Source organism: Procambarus clarkii, chromosome 48, assembly GCF_040958095.1.
Source record: "Procambarus clarkii isolate CNS0578487 chromosome 48, FALCON_Pclarkii_2.0, whole genome shotgun sequence".
Lineage (NCBI taxonomy): Eukaryota > Metazoa > Arthropoda > Malacostraca > Decapoda > Cambaridae > Procambarus > Procambarus clarkii.
This window is the reverse complement of record NC_091197.1, coordinates 35,869,486-35,886,222: the sequence shown is the minus strand read 5'-3', so window position 1 is coordinate 35,886,222 and position 16,737 is coordinate 35,869,486. Positions and strand designations below refer to the sequence as shown.

The 16,737-nt window shown below is 46.0% G+C and overlaps 1 protein-coding gene across 1 annotated transcript in view; it reads right to left on the bottom strand.

The window, feature by feature from the left end:
- LOC123764818 (probable methyltransferase-like protein 25) overlaps positions 1–15,440 on the bottom strand; it is a 239,851-nt gene extending 224,411 nt beyond the window's left edge. The window contains exon 1 of the mRNA XM_069302696.1: positions 15,312–15,440. Coding sequence (XP_069158797.1) covers positions 15,312–15,371 — 60 coding nt within the window. The 5' untranslated portion in view covers positions 15,372–15,440. The remainder of the gene's footprint in view (positions 1–15,311) is intronic.
- Positions 15,441–16,737: the final 1,297 nt, after the last annotated feature.

Genomic DNA, 16,737 nt, shown 5'->3' with positions numbered 1-16,737 from the left:
CCGTTTTTATATTTTCATTTTTTCCATAGCGCATAAGCTGGAACTTATCTTCGTTAAACACCATATTATTTTCTGTAGCCCATAGAAAGACCTGATCTACATCTGACTGGAGGTTCGCCGTGTCCTCTATGTTGCCTACTCTCATGAAGATCCTAGTGTCATCTGCAAAGGATGATACAGTGCTATAGGTTGTGTTCTTGTCTATGTCCGAAATGAGGATGAGAAAAGCTAAAAGAGGACTGGAAAGCTAAACAATCTCCCACCCACCCACCACCCCGGGCCGGCACGACGCTTGGCGGATCGCTTCTTCACCCGAACTTAGTTCATATAGCGTCATTCCCTAACCCCCAATTGAGAAACTGGTATTTTCAGAAAATTCAAATTTGCAAACCATGTGGCCCTCTGTATGATAGAACTCAATAAGTTCAGGAATCTGGTCAGCAATAGACTGACAGTTGGGAGGTGGGACCAAAGAGCTCAACCCTTGCAATCACAACTAAGTGAGTACAACTAGGTGAGTAGAGTCCAGCCTAGAATGACCATATTCAAAGCTTTTCCAAGATCAAGGACTGGCAAGTAAACTCTTAAGTTCCAGTTTGCCCATCTGGCTGCAAGCCCCAAACTGCTGCAACCATATGAATTGCTGTCACTTGTTTCAAGTGCCATTCCATTCTAACAAGAATCTCCGTGCACAGAAGCACCACTTGACAAAAGGAACTTAAAGTGAATAATTGCCATGTTATGGAATGTGGAATAGGAGAAAAAAAAGACCACAAATAACCTACAAATTATGTGGAAAGGACTAAAGAACTCTAATAGAGGAGATCTAGGGGTGGTTCTGGATAGTAGACTGCCACCAGAGGAATATATATAGGACATTGTGTGAGGAGCATATGCTTTCCTTTCCAATCATGCATCCATCAGAATCTCACTTTAATTACAGTGTTTCCTCACTTGAATGATCTACTGTCCCCACTCGATCATCCGGACTATATAGGAAGGACCCCCGGCTGGATTATCACATTTTTCGAATAATGGTACTTTTTCACCACCTACGAGTCCAAAAGTGACCATTTCCAACTATTTTTATACTACAAACAACATAATTTGAATTGCCTTGCCACATATAATTATTAAATATTCAACTAGAAGCCAAAACTTACCTTGTTGGTGTTCGCCTTCTTGATTGATGCCACACATCTTGAATTTAAGAATTCTTAACAATTTACGTAACCTATACTAACATAGCACTAAAATTAACACTTAAAATTACTGTACAGTTCATTAAGCAAAGTTAGTTTTGACTGCCTGCTGCTGAAGCCTCACTGGTTGAAGGCATTTGGGTTGCCTGTGAGGCCTCACTTGTTGAAGGCGCTGGGCTTGCCTGCGGCGCCTCACTTGTTGAAGGCGCTTGGCTTGCCTGTGACGCCTCACTTGTTAAAGGCGCTTGCTTGCGCCTCACTTGTTGAAGGCGCTTGGCTTGCCTGTGAAGCCTCACTTGTTGAAGGCATTTGGCTTGCCTGTGACGCCTCACTTGTTGAAGGCGCTTGGCTTGCCTGTGGCGCCTCACTTGTTGAAGGCGCTTGGCTTGCCTGTGGCGCCTCACTTGTTGAAGGCGCTTGGCCTGCCTATGACGCCTCACTCGTTGAAGGCACTTGCTTGCCTGTGGCGCCTCACTTGTTGAAGGCGCTTGACTTGCCTGTGGCGCCTCACTGGTTGAACAACACATTCTTTAACACTTTTCTTTAACACTTTGGTGTACCCCGCGCGCCACCCCTCAACTGTGCGATATGGGACCCAGGGTGTCACGAGAGCGCACGTAAATTCTGAAAAGTGTATACTCTCTTCAACTTTGTCACCTAATTCTCGTCCTACGAGATTAAATTTTGTATCATTGTGTTCGCAATAGAATTCTCTACAGCACTAAATGCATATAAACTCCAAAAGCCCGGCTAATTACCCGCAGCAAACAGAGAAAGTGCGAACGAGTTACCCAGGAGTGCGCAAAGGCGATAAAATGTTTTCACTATTTTCACTCTGGTCACCTCAATTTTCGTCCTAGGTCTTTCATTTTGGTCTCAATGGGTTCGCAATTGAATTCTCTAGAGGACCATTAGCATATAAAATAAAAAACTTGGTCATGCTCCAACCGCCGACGAATTGAAGACGGGCCACACGTTAGCCACAAGTGAGAGCTCAGACGCCTTCCACCTACACTGCCAATTCCCGCCCTTTTCAAGCCTTTCTTTCGCAATTTTCTTCCTGGAAGGGCCTTGTTTATGATCACTATCCATTGTGGAGTAAGCGTAGATAGTTTCTAAAGCCGCAGTAAGAAATATAGCCACGGAAAATAGCCGAAATGTACACACGTTTGAGATGCGAGGGGAGGCAACATTGGTTACAACAGTGGAGCGAAAACAATGGGCCCACGGCGTGTGCCAAGCCGCCTGAGGGCCACGAGGCTCAACAAAGAAAATGGGAAGACATCGGCGCGCATTTTAAAACCAGTCCCCAAAAAATCGGATAAAAACTTGATTTTTGGCGATTATTTAAAGTGGATGACGCAATGCTGCGTCATCCCCGGTATTACCGACAGTAAACGGATGACGCAATGCTGCGTCATGCCCAGGCGAAAGTGTTAATTGCTAGGACAACCTTCTTCCTCTTAACACTTCCAGTACGATTGATGCTGCTACCATAGTCTTGGGCAAAAATGTTTAAAGTTACTACGAAAATAAAAAAGTTATTTAAAAAAATATTTAACTAATGGCGCAGCACTGTGACGCCGCACTGGTTGAAGTGTATAACAGTAACTTGTCTTTAATTCTTAGGACAACTTTCTTCCTCTTAACACCTCCAGAACGAATGATGCTGCTACCAGGCATAGTCTTGGCCAAAAATATTCAAACTTACTATGAAAATAAAAAACCAGCGTTGAATGTAATGAAACGCCATTTTCTGGGTGAATCCCGGAGGCTCCCCGGAGCTATCCCAGGCTGATATGCTAATGTCAGACTTTGGCATCAGTCATGTGTATGGAGTTCTTATGCCTACCGGGGACCACGGCCAGAACCGGGCCCCCTCAGAGAGGCAAGGGGAGCAATGGCCTATAGAAGCCCCCGTGTGGTTGGAAGCATTCTATGTCTGCCATCGACCGGAACAGGCACCCAGAAAGGTAAGCGCCTCAAAACAAACCCCTATTCTGGTTAAAATTGCTACCAAAAACCGAACTAGTGGATAGAACTCCCCAACCGAAAACAAGCAAACTAGTGTGACGTCACACACCGCCGCGCCGCTGTCTGCGCAGCTCTCCCCTCCCCGGGAGGGGGAGGGGGAGCCCCAGACCCCCCGTGCCGGCTACCCACACCTCAGTTCTTGAGGCTGGATGTCAAAAAACGCGAAAAAACGCCGACCGGAGGGAGGGAGGGATGCCGGGGAGCCTCCGGTACTCACCCAGAAAATGGTGTTTCATTACATTCAACACTGGTTTTCTGGGGGGGAGCCCCTACTGCTCCCTAAAGCCCCTTCGGCTCCCCGGAGCTACCTACCCAAAGACAAAAAAAAGAGGGACTTACCCGGGAGGCAGTCGGCACTTGCTTTTAACTCAAAGTTGAGACAACTGACTGCAACCGTCGACTAGGCCCAGGAACACTAACCAGGTAGAGCGCAGCCAGGACCCTGTTCAACTGCCAAAAACTCCGTGCCCAAATGTCAGCCCAAGACATGTTACTGAAGACGGCAGCAAGCGCAGCAAACTTACGAATGCCGTGGGGTATGGTGATAGACTGCAGGGTGGCTGGACCGAATAACCCCTGCGGACGACCTGGGAGACCCGAACCCTGGAATAGGGAAGAAGGGAAACTAGATCAGCCTAAAAATGTCACTGGACACAGAAGCCATGGCGTGCAAATAACGGCTGAGAGCTGCAAACGTACTTAACACATGATGCACCCCTGGCCTAGCCAATTAAATGCAAGGACCAAAGGATTCCTCCGGAAAGCAGCAGTCTCATTCTTCGCCAAAACAGGAGGCGGCTGTGACCAAACAAACCTATCACCGGGGCAAAAGAGCAGAAACCCCCCCTGAGCTGGTGGAAAGCACGAAGCTCCCCAACCCAATCCCCCAAGAGGCCAATGCCAACAGGAAAAAGAGCCTTGGAGAAACAGTCTGGAATCGAAGAGGCCACTTCAAACAGAGGAAGCGAGAGATAAGAGAGCACCCAATCCATAGACCAAGATGGCTCGGGTAGAGCATGAGCAGGTCAGAGATGAAAAAACGCACGAGACAGCTTGCGAAATGGTGCAGAAGTAACATCAACGGCGAATGCAAGCTGCAGCGGCTCCACCAGTGCCGCACGATATGAGGCAACAGAATTCGGCATAAGATGAGTCCTGAAAACACTACGAGAGAACGGACAAGACAACCCTACCAGAAACCGAAGTCAACCGAAGTCAACGAAATCTCACCTGATCAGTGAGTACTGCTCAGTGCTCATTTCCCCTTACAGAGCAAGAGAGATTGCTGAAATAGAGGGACTACAGAGAACATATACGGCATACATAGACGCGATAAAGCACGTGAATTATTGGGATCGTCTCAAAGCTCTCCAAATGTACTCCCTAGAAAAGAGACGAGAGAGAGATATCAAATAATATACACATGGAAAATACTGGAGGGCCACCGTCAGTGCCACGCAAGTGTGCGGGATCGACAGAACGTATGCCAAGCCTCCAACAAAAACATACAAACATGCTTTCTCAAAACCCAAATGTCGAGTACACAATGTGTCAACTTTGTGAAAGAGAAAACATGCACTCTCTTGAACATTATATTGTAGAATGTCCCATACTGACTGACTTTCGCCCTCCTGGGCTAAGGTATGCTGAACTCTGTAATTACTATATGAGTACTGGAACACTTGATGATATATTGAACTTGTATCCAAGATTGACCATGTAATATATCAATCATACAATGTATATATATGATGTAACTATATAACCTGAGCTTGTAAAAGCACCTTCATCACCTTCAGTGATTAAGTGCTTAATTGCACACTAGTGTCTTTATCAGCTATCTGACCCTGTCAGAGTAAATGAGACAAATGTATGTGAATGCATGTGTGTGTGTGTGTGTGTATATATGTATGTATATGTGTGTGTGTGTGTGTGTATGTATATGTATGGGTATAAAAAATATATGGAAGCTGATCAGAATTACATTTCACCTTTGTGAATGTACATTAATGACACTATGTAAAAGACACATCTAACACTTTATGTAGGGCATACGTAAATCTGTGTATCTATGTATTTACGTATGTAGGTTAGCTTAGCATTTTAAAAGCATCAAATCACCTTCTGTGGTTGAGTGTTCAATAAACCCTTGAACTATATGTTTAACACTTCTCTAACCCTGTCCATGGAGGACAGAAGAAAATGTATATATGCTGGTTAGCATTGTAAATGTGAAATGTGTAAATGTGTGGTAGAAAAAAAAAAAAAAACATAGGGCAGTCCGCTAGCCAGGACGACTCCAGAACCGCATACCAAACCCAGTAGGGAAACAAAGACCCAAATATGAATGAAGACGGATTCATGATGGAGGCGTAATCCGGGTCGTGCAGGAGGTAAGCGCAAGGGTGTTCCGCACCTCATGAGGTGGGATGTGGAACCCGAAAACCTCTGGAAAAACAGGACTGACGCACCCAAAGGGACACGGAACTGAACCAGGGTAGGGGCAGACACTAAATCCAACTCGTATGCAGAGTGGCAGGAGGGGGGGGGGTGATTAAAAAAAAGCCCACTCCTTGTAACAGCAAGTCCCGTTCCAAGGGAACAAAAACGCAAGCGGGGTCAAACAGGGCCCAAGGCCCCCAAGTCAACCCCTCCCCAGCCCCAGGAACCTCCACAGCAGGACCCGGGGCTGAGTCATCTTCCAAATCCCCGGCCTGAAAAGAAAAGGCTGGTGCAGCCATAAAAGCCGGAAGGAAGGGGATCCATTGGTCAGACCTCTGGGCCCACTAGTCAGGACTCTGGGTCGAAGGTGTCACTGACCCAGCAGCCAGCATGACGGAGGCAGAATTGGTGAGAGTCACCCAGAGACAAGGGGACAGAGCAACCCTCAAACTCGCACAAAGCAAAAGGGGATCCAGGGGTGGCTTCCATCGAACCTCTCGCGTCCCTCGCGGGGTTCGCAGGGTCCGGAGATGGAACTTACATCGGGAAACCCTCGGCAGGGTACTATTAACTGGCACCCAAGTCTACCAAGAAAACTGATAAAAGCTGAACCCCCTAGGACGTGTTCACTCATGGGAGCCTAGCAGGGGACCACGAGGAGCAATAGGGGTAACCAAAACCTAAGGCAGAACCCCTCCACCAGGCAAGAAAACAATAGCAAGAGAAAAAACCCCGCAAGAGGACAACGTACCCAGGTGGAACAGAGTTAGTCGCTATGGGAGGTGAAAACTAGCTGCGCAGTACTCTGTGCTCCTATTAGTGCTACTCCTACTCCTTACCCAAAGGAAAACAAGGGTGCATGAAACACCCCAGAACACTAACGGCGGTTGATCACCGAGCAGTAAAAGGCCAAGCAGAGATAGATCCCTAGGTGCCTTGTGTTAGGTGGCCCAAAGCCCCAAGGGCAGTACTTACAGGGCACCTAAGGAAGGTGACCTTAGGCGCAAACAGCCCGAGTACTGGAGAGATTACTCTTGGGTTGCGCACCACCAGAGAACAGCACTACATCACAAGGCACAGAGCTGGAGGACAGAAAAGCAGAAGCCAGAGTCACATGACCATTTGGCAATCACATCAGCCAAGAACTGGACATGTGGAGGGTTTAATTTGGGGCGCTTACCTTTCTGGGTGCCTCACCCGGTTGATGGCAGACACAGAATGCTTTCAACTACACGGGAGGTTTCTATAGGTCACTACCCCTCGTGCCTCTTCTGAGAGGGCCAGGTTCTAGCTCATGGTCCCTGACAGGCCTAGAACTCCATTCACATTGACTGATGCCAAAGTCTAATACTGTTATATTGAGGTTATCTTGAGATGATTTCAGGGCTTTTTAGTGTCCCCGCGGCCCGGTCCTCGACCAGGCCTCCAACCCCAGGAAGCAGCCCGTGACAGCTGACTAACACCCAGGTACCTATTTTACTGCTAGGTAACAGGGGCATAGGGTGAAAGAAACTCTGCCCATTGTTTCTCACCGGCTCCTGGGATCAAACCCAGGACCACAGGATCACAAGTCCAGCGTGCTGTCCGCTCGGCCGACCGGCTCCCAAGTGTACAGTGGTACCTCGGTTTAAGAGTAATCCGTTCCTGAAGACAGCTCGTAACCCGAAAACACGTAACCCGAAGCTAATTTCCCCATAAAAAAAATGGGAAATGAATTAATCCATTCCTGACTACCCAAAAACCTCACTTCAAACTAAATTTTATACCTAATTCATCTAAATCTACACTACAAAACTATGTTCAAGTTATTACTTACCATTGCTGATGACTGCTCTTGGTGTATGAAGATAGTGAGGAGGGGGGAGGATGAGAGGTGTTACTGTTTGGAAGGGGAGCCCCCATCCATTGTAACATCAGGCAGTGAGGACTTCTCTGGTGTGCACTCTCCGGCATTTCTTGCCTGCATACCACTAGGACCTGCTTGTGGCTCACTGCTTGCTTGTCTTACTAACAATCTGTCTAAAGACACTTGTTTTTCCCTACATTTTAACACTTGTCTGTAGTAAGACATCACATTGTCATTTAAAAGGTCAATGCAACGGCCTGCTACAGCTTTATCTGGGCGAGTTTTTTCAGCAAAACTTTGCAGTTCTTCCCATACTTCACATATTTTCTTAACCTTTAACATGCTAGGGGTATAATATCCTTTCTTCCCCACAGGCGCATGTAATTTTGAAAAAAAAAAAATTATTTTTTCTTCCTAACCTGTTAATTTGTGTTCACTGATCAGGGGAAAATTAATAAAAAAATTGTAAGTGCCATATATTGCCCGCTATAGGGCGGGAAAGTCTGCCAAAAAATAGGCGCTGACTCAGCGTGTGTCCCAGGCGGTCTGTTGCTCGCCAGCTGTCAGGCCGGAGTTGCCACAAAGAGATAACTACCTAACTATTTCAATGTCTCTGATTGATTTTTCATAGTTTTTTTGCTGTAATATTATTTAATAGTGTGTAGTTTGATATATTTATATAATAAAATGAGTGAATCATTGCTGTACTCAAAAATATGGTGTGCATATTGTTGATTCAATTATGTTCATCAATCAGTCAACAAATACTTTGTCAGTTATTACACTATAAGTACAGGTTATATATAAGTATCTGCATGTTTTGTTCACTATAACGAACCACTAAGTAGCTATTATGAGTCAAAAAGTAATGAGGAGTGACTGCCGTGTACCAGCCAGCCACTCCTGCCCTCCCTCAAGTCATCTGACTCACCCACATTCTCCTCCCACAATACTGTTTTTGCTATAATTCACTATATACAGACGTTATATATAAGTATCTACATGTTTTGTTCACCATAACTGTACATCTAAGCTTGTATGGTGAGTAAAGGCACAAAGACGTAGGACCTCACACAGTCAGCTGATGGCTGCCGCCCTCAAGGCCAGACGCACTAATATTTCTCCTCCAACAATACTGTGTGGTGTTATTATGCTATATACAAACATTATATATAAATATCTACCTGTTTTATTCATCATACTTGTACAAATAAACTGGTATGATGCCCAAAGACCATCGTGGTAACCAGTAAACAACACCGTCGTCTGCACAGTGGCATCGTGCAGACGACGCCACCGCCCTCACCAAAATGGCAGTTCCCAACCTTCTCTTGTTGTTTATACCCTCTATACACACGTCATATATAAGTATCTACATTTGTGTTCACCATAGCGAACCACTAAGCTGGTACGGTGAGTGCAGTCAATAAAAGGTGGCCACACACAGTCAGAAGACATCGCCACCACTCTCCCTCCCACAGCATTACTCCTCCCTCCATGGCGTACAGCACTAATTATCACCACAATCCTGCTATTATCAGAACCCTGGTCAGTTTTATCAGTCAGGGGTCTTCTGTAATAATATCATCGCTACATAATAGCATGAACAAGTATATTTTGGTATTTTTAGGGGATGCTGTGGTCACAAGCTGAACAGCAGTGCTGTTAGCTCATGCTACATGCGTCAGGCTTGGTTGCTCACTCAATACTGAGACCAATAACACCCAGGAGTTTGGCCCACGATTTTTTTAAAAAATGACGTCTGTTTACAAGAGCCCTGATGAAGGTGTGGTGAACCCCGTGTATTCGCGGGCCGTTTAAATCTTGCGTAGTACTCCAACACGTCATATGACGTGATGCGCACTTTAAGGGTTAATGAAGAAGGGACATCCTCTACTGCCTCTACTCACAACTATTTTCTTCGGTTGAACCTTACCACTGGCTTTCTTGGGACCCATGGCGAGATATAATAACAACTTTTATGTTCAAATGGCCAAAAACCCGACAAAAAACTGTAAATCCTCATGAAGAATTCAGGTGGGATAGTTACTGGGCGCGAGGCCAGGGCAAACTGAACGGCGATCGCCGTGTCACCACACACTTGATCGGCCCGTACGCGTATCAACAAACTCGTAACCTAAGGCAACCCTCGTATCCCGATACAAATTTTCCGAGCAAATCCTGCTCGTAACCAGGGGCGCTCGTAAGCCGAGGTACCACTGTACTGTCTCCACTCGACTATCCGGACTATATGGGAAGGGCCCCCAGCCAGATTATCACATGTTCTGGATAATAGTACTTTTTTACCTCTTTGGGACCATTTCTGACAATTTTTATTCCACACGCATGATTTGAATTGACACACTAATTAGTGTGTGGGGCTGGTGCATGGGTGGTTAGCTGCTTAGCTGGTAGGTGGGCAGGGAAAGTGGGTGGGCAGGCAGGTGGGTGGGTGGGCAGGCAGGGATTGGTGGATTCAGGCAGGTGGGTTTTGGATGAGTGGATGGCAGGTAGATGGGCTTGGTGGGTGAGTGGGCAAGCAGGCAGGTGGGTGGGTGCATTGACAGGTGGGTCAGTGGGCATGCAGGCATGTGGGTAAACAGGTGGGTGGGCAGGGAAGTGGGTGAACAGGTGGGTGGGTGGGTTCAGCAGGCAGGTGGGTGTGCAGGTAGGTGGGTGAACAGGTGGGTGGATGGATTGACAGGTGGGTAAGTGGGCATGCAGGCAGGTGGGTAAACAGGTGGATGGGCAGGGAAGTGGGTAAATAGGTGGGTGGGTGAACATGTGGGTAAATGGGTGTGCAGGCAGGTGGGTGGGCAGGGAAGTGGGTGGGCAGGGAAGTGGGTGAACAGGTGGGTAAGTGGCGAGACTGGAACAGAGACAGATGACACGCGTGATCTCCTGCCTGGTCACCCCCCCCCCCCCCCACCTCATGCCAGCCTTCCCATCTCCCCTCCACATGTGTCAACAGACACGTGGGTGTTGACACACTGTATGTATGATGACTTTTAACATATGCGCCTTAAGTTCTGTTCAATCCCATTTTATTTTATTGTAAATATTTAAATGAATAAATAGCAAACCAAATACTGTACTGTACTGTTCATCTGTTATAGTGTTATTTAATTAATATTCGTAACTAGCTCTCCACAGCAATAAGAAAACAATATAATTCTTGCAACACCGCCAACGCCACCTTCCTTCGTTAGGCTTAAGCGAGTCCCATACACACCACAATAGTTTTTCCTCCCTGACCAACTCCCTTCCTCCCTTCCTGACCAACTCCCTTCCTCCCTTCCTGACCAACTCCCTTCCTCCCTTCCTGACCAACTCCCTTCCTCGCTTCCTGACCAACTCCCTCCCTCCCTTCCTGACCAACTCCCTTCCTCCCTTCCTGACCAACTCCCTCCCTCCCTTCCTGACCAACTCCCTTCCTCCCTTCCTGACCAACTCCCTCCCTCCCTTCCTGACCAACTCCCTTCCTCCCTTCCTGACCAACTCCCTTCCTCCCTTCCTGACCAACTCCCTCCCTCCCTTCCTGACCAACTCCCTCCCTCCCTTCCTGACCAACTCCCTTCCTCTCTTCCTGACCAACTCCCTTCCTGACCAACTCAGTTCCTCCCTTCCTGACCAACTCCCTCCCTCCCTTCCTGACCAACTCCCTTCCTGACCAACTCCCTTCCTCCCTTCCTGACCAACTCCCTTCCTCCCTTCCTGACCAACTCCCTTCCTCCCTTCCTGACCAACTCCCTTCCTCCCTTCCTGACCAACTCCCTTCCTCCCTTCCTGACCAACTCCCTTCCTGACCAACTCCCTCCCTCCCTTCCTGACCAACTCCCTCTCTCCTTTCCTGACCAACTCCCTTCCTCCCTTCCTGACCAACTCCCTTCCTGACCAACTCCCTCCCTCCCTTCCTGACCAACTCCCTTCCTCCCTCCCTGACCAACTCCCTTCCTGACCAACTCCCTCCCTCCCTTCCTGACCAACTCCCTCTCTCTCTTCCTGACCGTAATCCCCCAGGTGGTCCCTCCCAATGCTCCCCTCTCTCCCGACACCACCCACCCACCCTACCCCCTCCAACACCATGGCCTTGAGCCACAGCTGTACGGGATTAATACGGTACGGCCCACCAGCCCAGATTTTTAACCGGCCAAACCGGCTTTTATCCGGGTCCCATGGCCATTTTGGCCAGATATTGAGATAATTTTATCCGTTCACGATTTTAGCCGTATAAGGGCGTTTTCCGGATGTTTGAATCCCGGATAATCGCGGGGTTACAGTATATCCATATCAGCCTGGATAGTTCCGGGGAGCCAAAGGGGTTCTCTCCAGAAAACCCCAGAGAAGAAAACGAATGAGAAACAAAAAAAAATACTTGTGAAAAATTATATTCGCAGTAACTGCCGTCCCACGAGGTGGCGGGGTCAAGTGACCCTGAGCGCTCCATCACTCAGTGCCCATAATTTGTTACACTTCTCAGCTCCATCACGGCTGAAGTATGTCACATACAATATTTTTTTTAGTTTCTTGTGGTCAATGACTGTATTTTAACATAAGACTATAAAATAATTTTTTGCCGAAAATTTATTTTCGGCACACAGTGGGAATGTCATATTTTAAGGCCGAGTAGCACGGTGGTTAACCTTTAAACTGTGCATGGCGTATATATACGCCCTGAGTAACATGTCCCACAGTGCGTATGGCGTATATATACGCCATAGGGTGCCAGGCCCGATTCAAATGGCCCGCGGCTACACAGGGTTCACAGTAGCTTCCTCAGGGCTCTTGTAAATAGACGCCATTTTTTTTAAAAATCGTGGGCAATATTCTCAGGTGTGAGAGGCACAGTACTGTTGTAGCAACCAAGGCTGGCGCACGCAGCATGAGCGAACAGCATTGCTGTTCAGCTTGTGACCACAGCATCACCGAAAAATGTCAAAATAAATATATACTGTAATTGTTATTATTTAGCGATGACAATATTACAGATGACCCATGACTGTGATATAAATAACCAGGGTTGTGATAATAGGAGGATTGTTGTAATAATTAGCGCTGTGGGAGGAGTGATGCTGAGAGACGGAGGGAGACAGCATCGTTTACTGACTGTGTGGCTACCTGTTATTGTTTGCATTCACCATACCAGCTCAGTGGTTCTCTATGGTGAACACAAATGTAGATACTTATATATAATGTGTGTATTAGTGTAATAACAGCAAAAGGATTATGCTGGGAGGAGCCATATGGGTGACGGAGGTGACGTCGTCTGCACGATTTGTCTAGCTGTTTAGAGGGTGGCCACTATGCTCTTTGGGCGCACTACAAACTTAGGTGTACAGTTACGGTGCATAAAACATGTAGATACTTATATATAATATGTGTATATAAGGTAATAACACTGCAAACAGTATTGTTGGGGGAGAAAGTTTAGTGTGTGTGACCTTGAATGAGTGAGGGAGCCGCCATCTGTGTATAGCGATGACTCTTAGTGCCTGAACTAACTATATCAGCTTAGCTGTACAGTTGTGGTGAACAAAGTATATACATACTTATATATAATGTCTGTATATAGTGTAAAAACACCACAAATGGTGTTGTTGGGGAAGAAAGTTTAGTGCGTGTGTTGAGGGAGTGGCAGCGAGTGGCTGGCTGGTGTGTGGCGGTAACTCCTCGTTGCTTTTCGACTCTCAATACCAACTTAGTGGTTTGTTATGGTGACCAAAACATGCAGATACTTATATATAAACTGTGTATAGAGTGTAATAGCAGCAAAACTATTTGTTTATTGTTTTATAAACATAATATTTGAATCACTAATATGCACATCATACTTTTGAGTATAGCGATTATTCACCACTTTTATTATATAAATATATTACAATACACACTATTGAATAATATTACTGCAAAAAAACTAAGAAAAAATCAATCAGAGACATTGAAACAATTAGGTAATAATATCTTTGTGGCAACTCCCACCTGTCAGCGCGGGTGACGCTGACCGGGTCTGACGACCGCTCTGTCAACGCCCACTTTTTGCCAGACTTCCTCGGTCAATTGCGCCCAAAATATGTCGCCTACGATTCCCCCCCCCCCCCCCCTGTGCTCAGGGGACACAAATTAACATGTTTAGAAGACGAAAAAAAAAATTTGAATTTATTTTTTCTTGCGCACAGGCGTGTAAATGTCCCTAGGGCCCCTGAGCAGTGTAAGGGTGAAATGCAAAGTGCTCATAGGCCATTGCTCTCTGCGCCTCTCTGGAGGGGCCAGGTTCTAGCTCTGGTCCATAGTAGGCAATAAGAACTCTGCGACTTAAGAGCCCAACTAATTTAGCACTGTATTAGTGGGATAGCTTCAGAGGACTCCCCACAGAAATGAGTAGTATTCTATAGAAAATATATTTTTAAGTTAAAATTTTTGGGTGTGTGGAACAGATGAATTTAATTTACATTATTTCTTATGGAAAATTTGATTTAGCAATTACCTAAGTGTAGTTACAGGATGAGAGCTACGCTCGTGGTGTCCCGTCTTCCCAGCACTCTTTGTCATATAACGCTTTGAAACTACTGACAGTCTTGGCCTCCACCACCTTCTCACCTAACTTGTTCCAACCGTCTACCACTGTTTGCGAAAGTGAATTTTCTTATATTTCTTCGGCATCTGTGTTTAGCTAGTTTATATCTATGACCTCTTGTTCTTAAAGTTCCAGGTCTCAGGAAATGTTATAGTGTACAAATATTTGTGTTACGATGCATGTCTTGAAACAGATTAAATTCTTTCACTGGTTCGAATGTATTAGAAGGGAAAACAAATATTTTTTTTACTTTATCATGCACACCAGAGTATTTCCTGGAAACACAAACCAAAACAGTCTCTATTTTCCGCTTGTTACAACTTGTAATAAAGTTGTTACATCTTGGCTTAACGTGTTTATGACGTATTAGAACATTGTTACAACTTGCTATATTGGTTGTTATAACCGGTTAGGTGGTGTTAAAACTTGTTCGAACATTGTATCAACGTCGTAGTTTCGGTGTGTGTTTGGCGGCTTGTCTCGTAAACCGTGGGGGGGGGGCACAACCCAGGGGTTAATGACTCTCAAGGCCCTGATACGACTTGAACGTGTGGAGTTAGAGCAATTAGTAACAGAGAGCCACTGTGGAGCCCGCCCAGAAAAATGCACATGATGCTAAGAAACAACAAGCACAGGCCCCCTACATAGGCAAAGGATAAAAACTGACAGGAAAGCTACGACTGTGATGACTTATGAAGCATGAAAAGCAGTGAGGCACCTGGAACAAGTTGCACCAAGTAGGTGACTGACTAGGGCAGCCTGCTGGGATCCAGAGTTGCCAGGGCTGCCATATGATGGTGCATAAGTATTGTTAACTAGCTGTTGTTTCTGGACAATAAGTGTGTACATAGTTTGTGTTAAGGTCACTAATGTTTTTCACCAGTTGCTTGGTGCAATTTATATTTCTGGAGGTTTTCCTTATGATATGCATTGATCTACGTATTCGTTATTGAGGGGCTAGAGTCTGAAATGGGATTTTGATAGGCGTTGATGATTCTCAAGAGTTTCGTATAGTGCTTAAGGCTCAGAGGTATCCAGGTGGTTAACTCAGGGGGCCAATGATAGAATTCTCTCCCAGAAAAGCTTGATGCACCAATGAATGTAAGCTACTGGGCAGCTACTTTGATATTACATAAAAAGGACCACATTACAGTACAAGAAAACTAATTTAGTTAAAATAGCTATTTTTGTACAAATATATTAATATGACAACCTCCTCAAGAGATGTAGTTATGCCCAATGATGGTAGACTGTGGTCCTGTACAGCTGCCATGAAGGACAACAGGTCAGAGGAAGATGCTTCCCATTCTTCAGACGAGTAGGTGTAGTCTGAAAAAGTGATAATTCAAATAGCACATATACGAAGAAACCAGAAATCTGATTCTTCACCCTTCTGAATCAAACTTTGAATAAATTTACCATATTTGTTAGAACTGGTTTGATATTTTGATGCATTGAGCTATGCTTGAGGGAAGTTTGACCTGTTATAAGAAGAGGTGAACCTGAGTGCAAATGGCTAATCATTGGGAGGCATTTTGTAACTGGTTAAAAACATCCTATATTACATTATAATTTGGTTGCAGAAAAGTAATGGTTGGGAATGGATCAATTTCCAACCCCACCTCAAAACAAAAATTACCATTTAATTCAGAACAGTAGCTATTTTGTTGATGAATGAAATACTTTATATACAACTAACAAATGATGACCAATGAACATTTTATCAGAAAGAATTTCTATCTCTTCCAGTGCTCAGTTTACCTTTCAACATTCTTCACCCTTTCTGTAATCTAAATATGGAGCAAGCAAGTCAAGTTTCAATTAAACTCCTAATCAGTTGGTTACTGAGTTGTGCCTGAGTCATGTTACTGATTGCCTGACTATGGGTGAGGGTGTAACCTATGGGTGAGGGTGTAACCTATGGGTGAGGGTGTAACCTATGGGTAAGGGTGTAGACCATGGGTGAGGGTGTAGACCATGGGTGAGGGTGTAGACCATGGGTGAGAGGTGTAGACCATGGGTTAGGGTGTAGATTATAGGTGAGGGTGTAGACCATGGGTGAGAGGTGTAGACCATGAGTGAGGGTGTAGACCATGAGTGAGGGTGTAGATTATGGGTGAGGGTGAAGACCATGGGTGAGGGTGTAGACCATTGGTGAGGGTGTACACCACGGGTGAGGGTGTAGAGAATAGGTGGGGGTGTAGACCATGGGTAAGGGTGTAGACCATGGGTGAGAAGTGTAGACCATGGGTTAGGGGTGTAGATTATGAGGGTGTAGACTATGGGTGAAGGTGTAGACTATGGGTGAGGGTGTAGATTATAGGTGATGGTGTAGACCATCGGTGAGGATGTCGACCATGGGTGAGGATGTCGACCATGGGTGAGGGTGTGGACCATGGGTGAGGGTGTAGACCATGGGTGAGGGTGTAGATCATGGGTGAGGGTGTAGACCATGGGTAAGGGTTTAGACCATGGGTGAGGGTGTAGACCATGGGTGAGGGTGTAGACCATGGGTGAGGGTGTAGACCATGGGTGAGGGTGTAGACCATGAGTGAGGGTGTAGACCATGGGTGAGGATGTCGACCATGGGTGAGGGTGTAGACCATGTGTGAGGGTGTAGACTATGGGTGAGGGGTGTA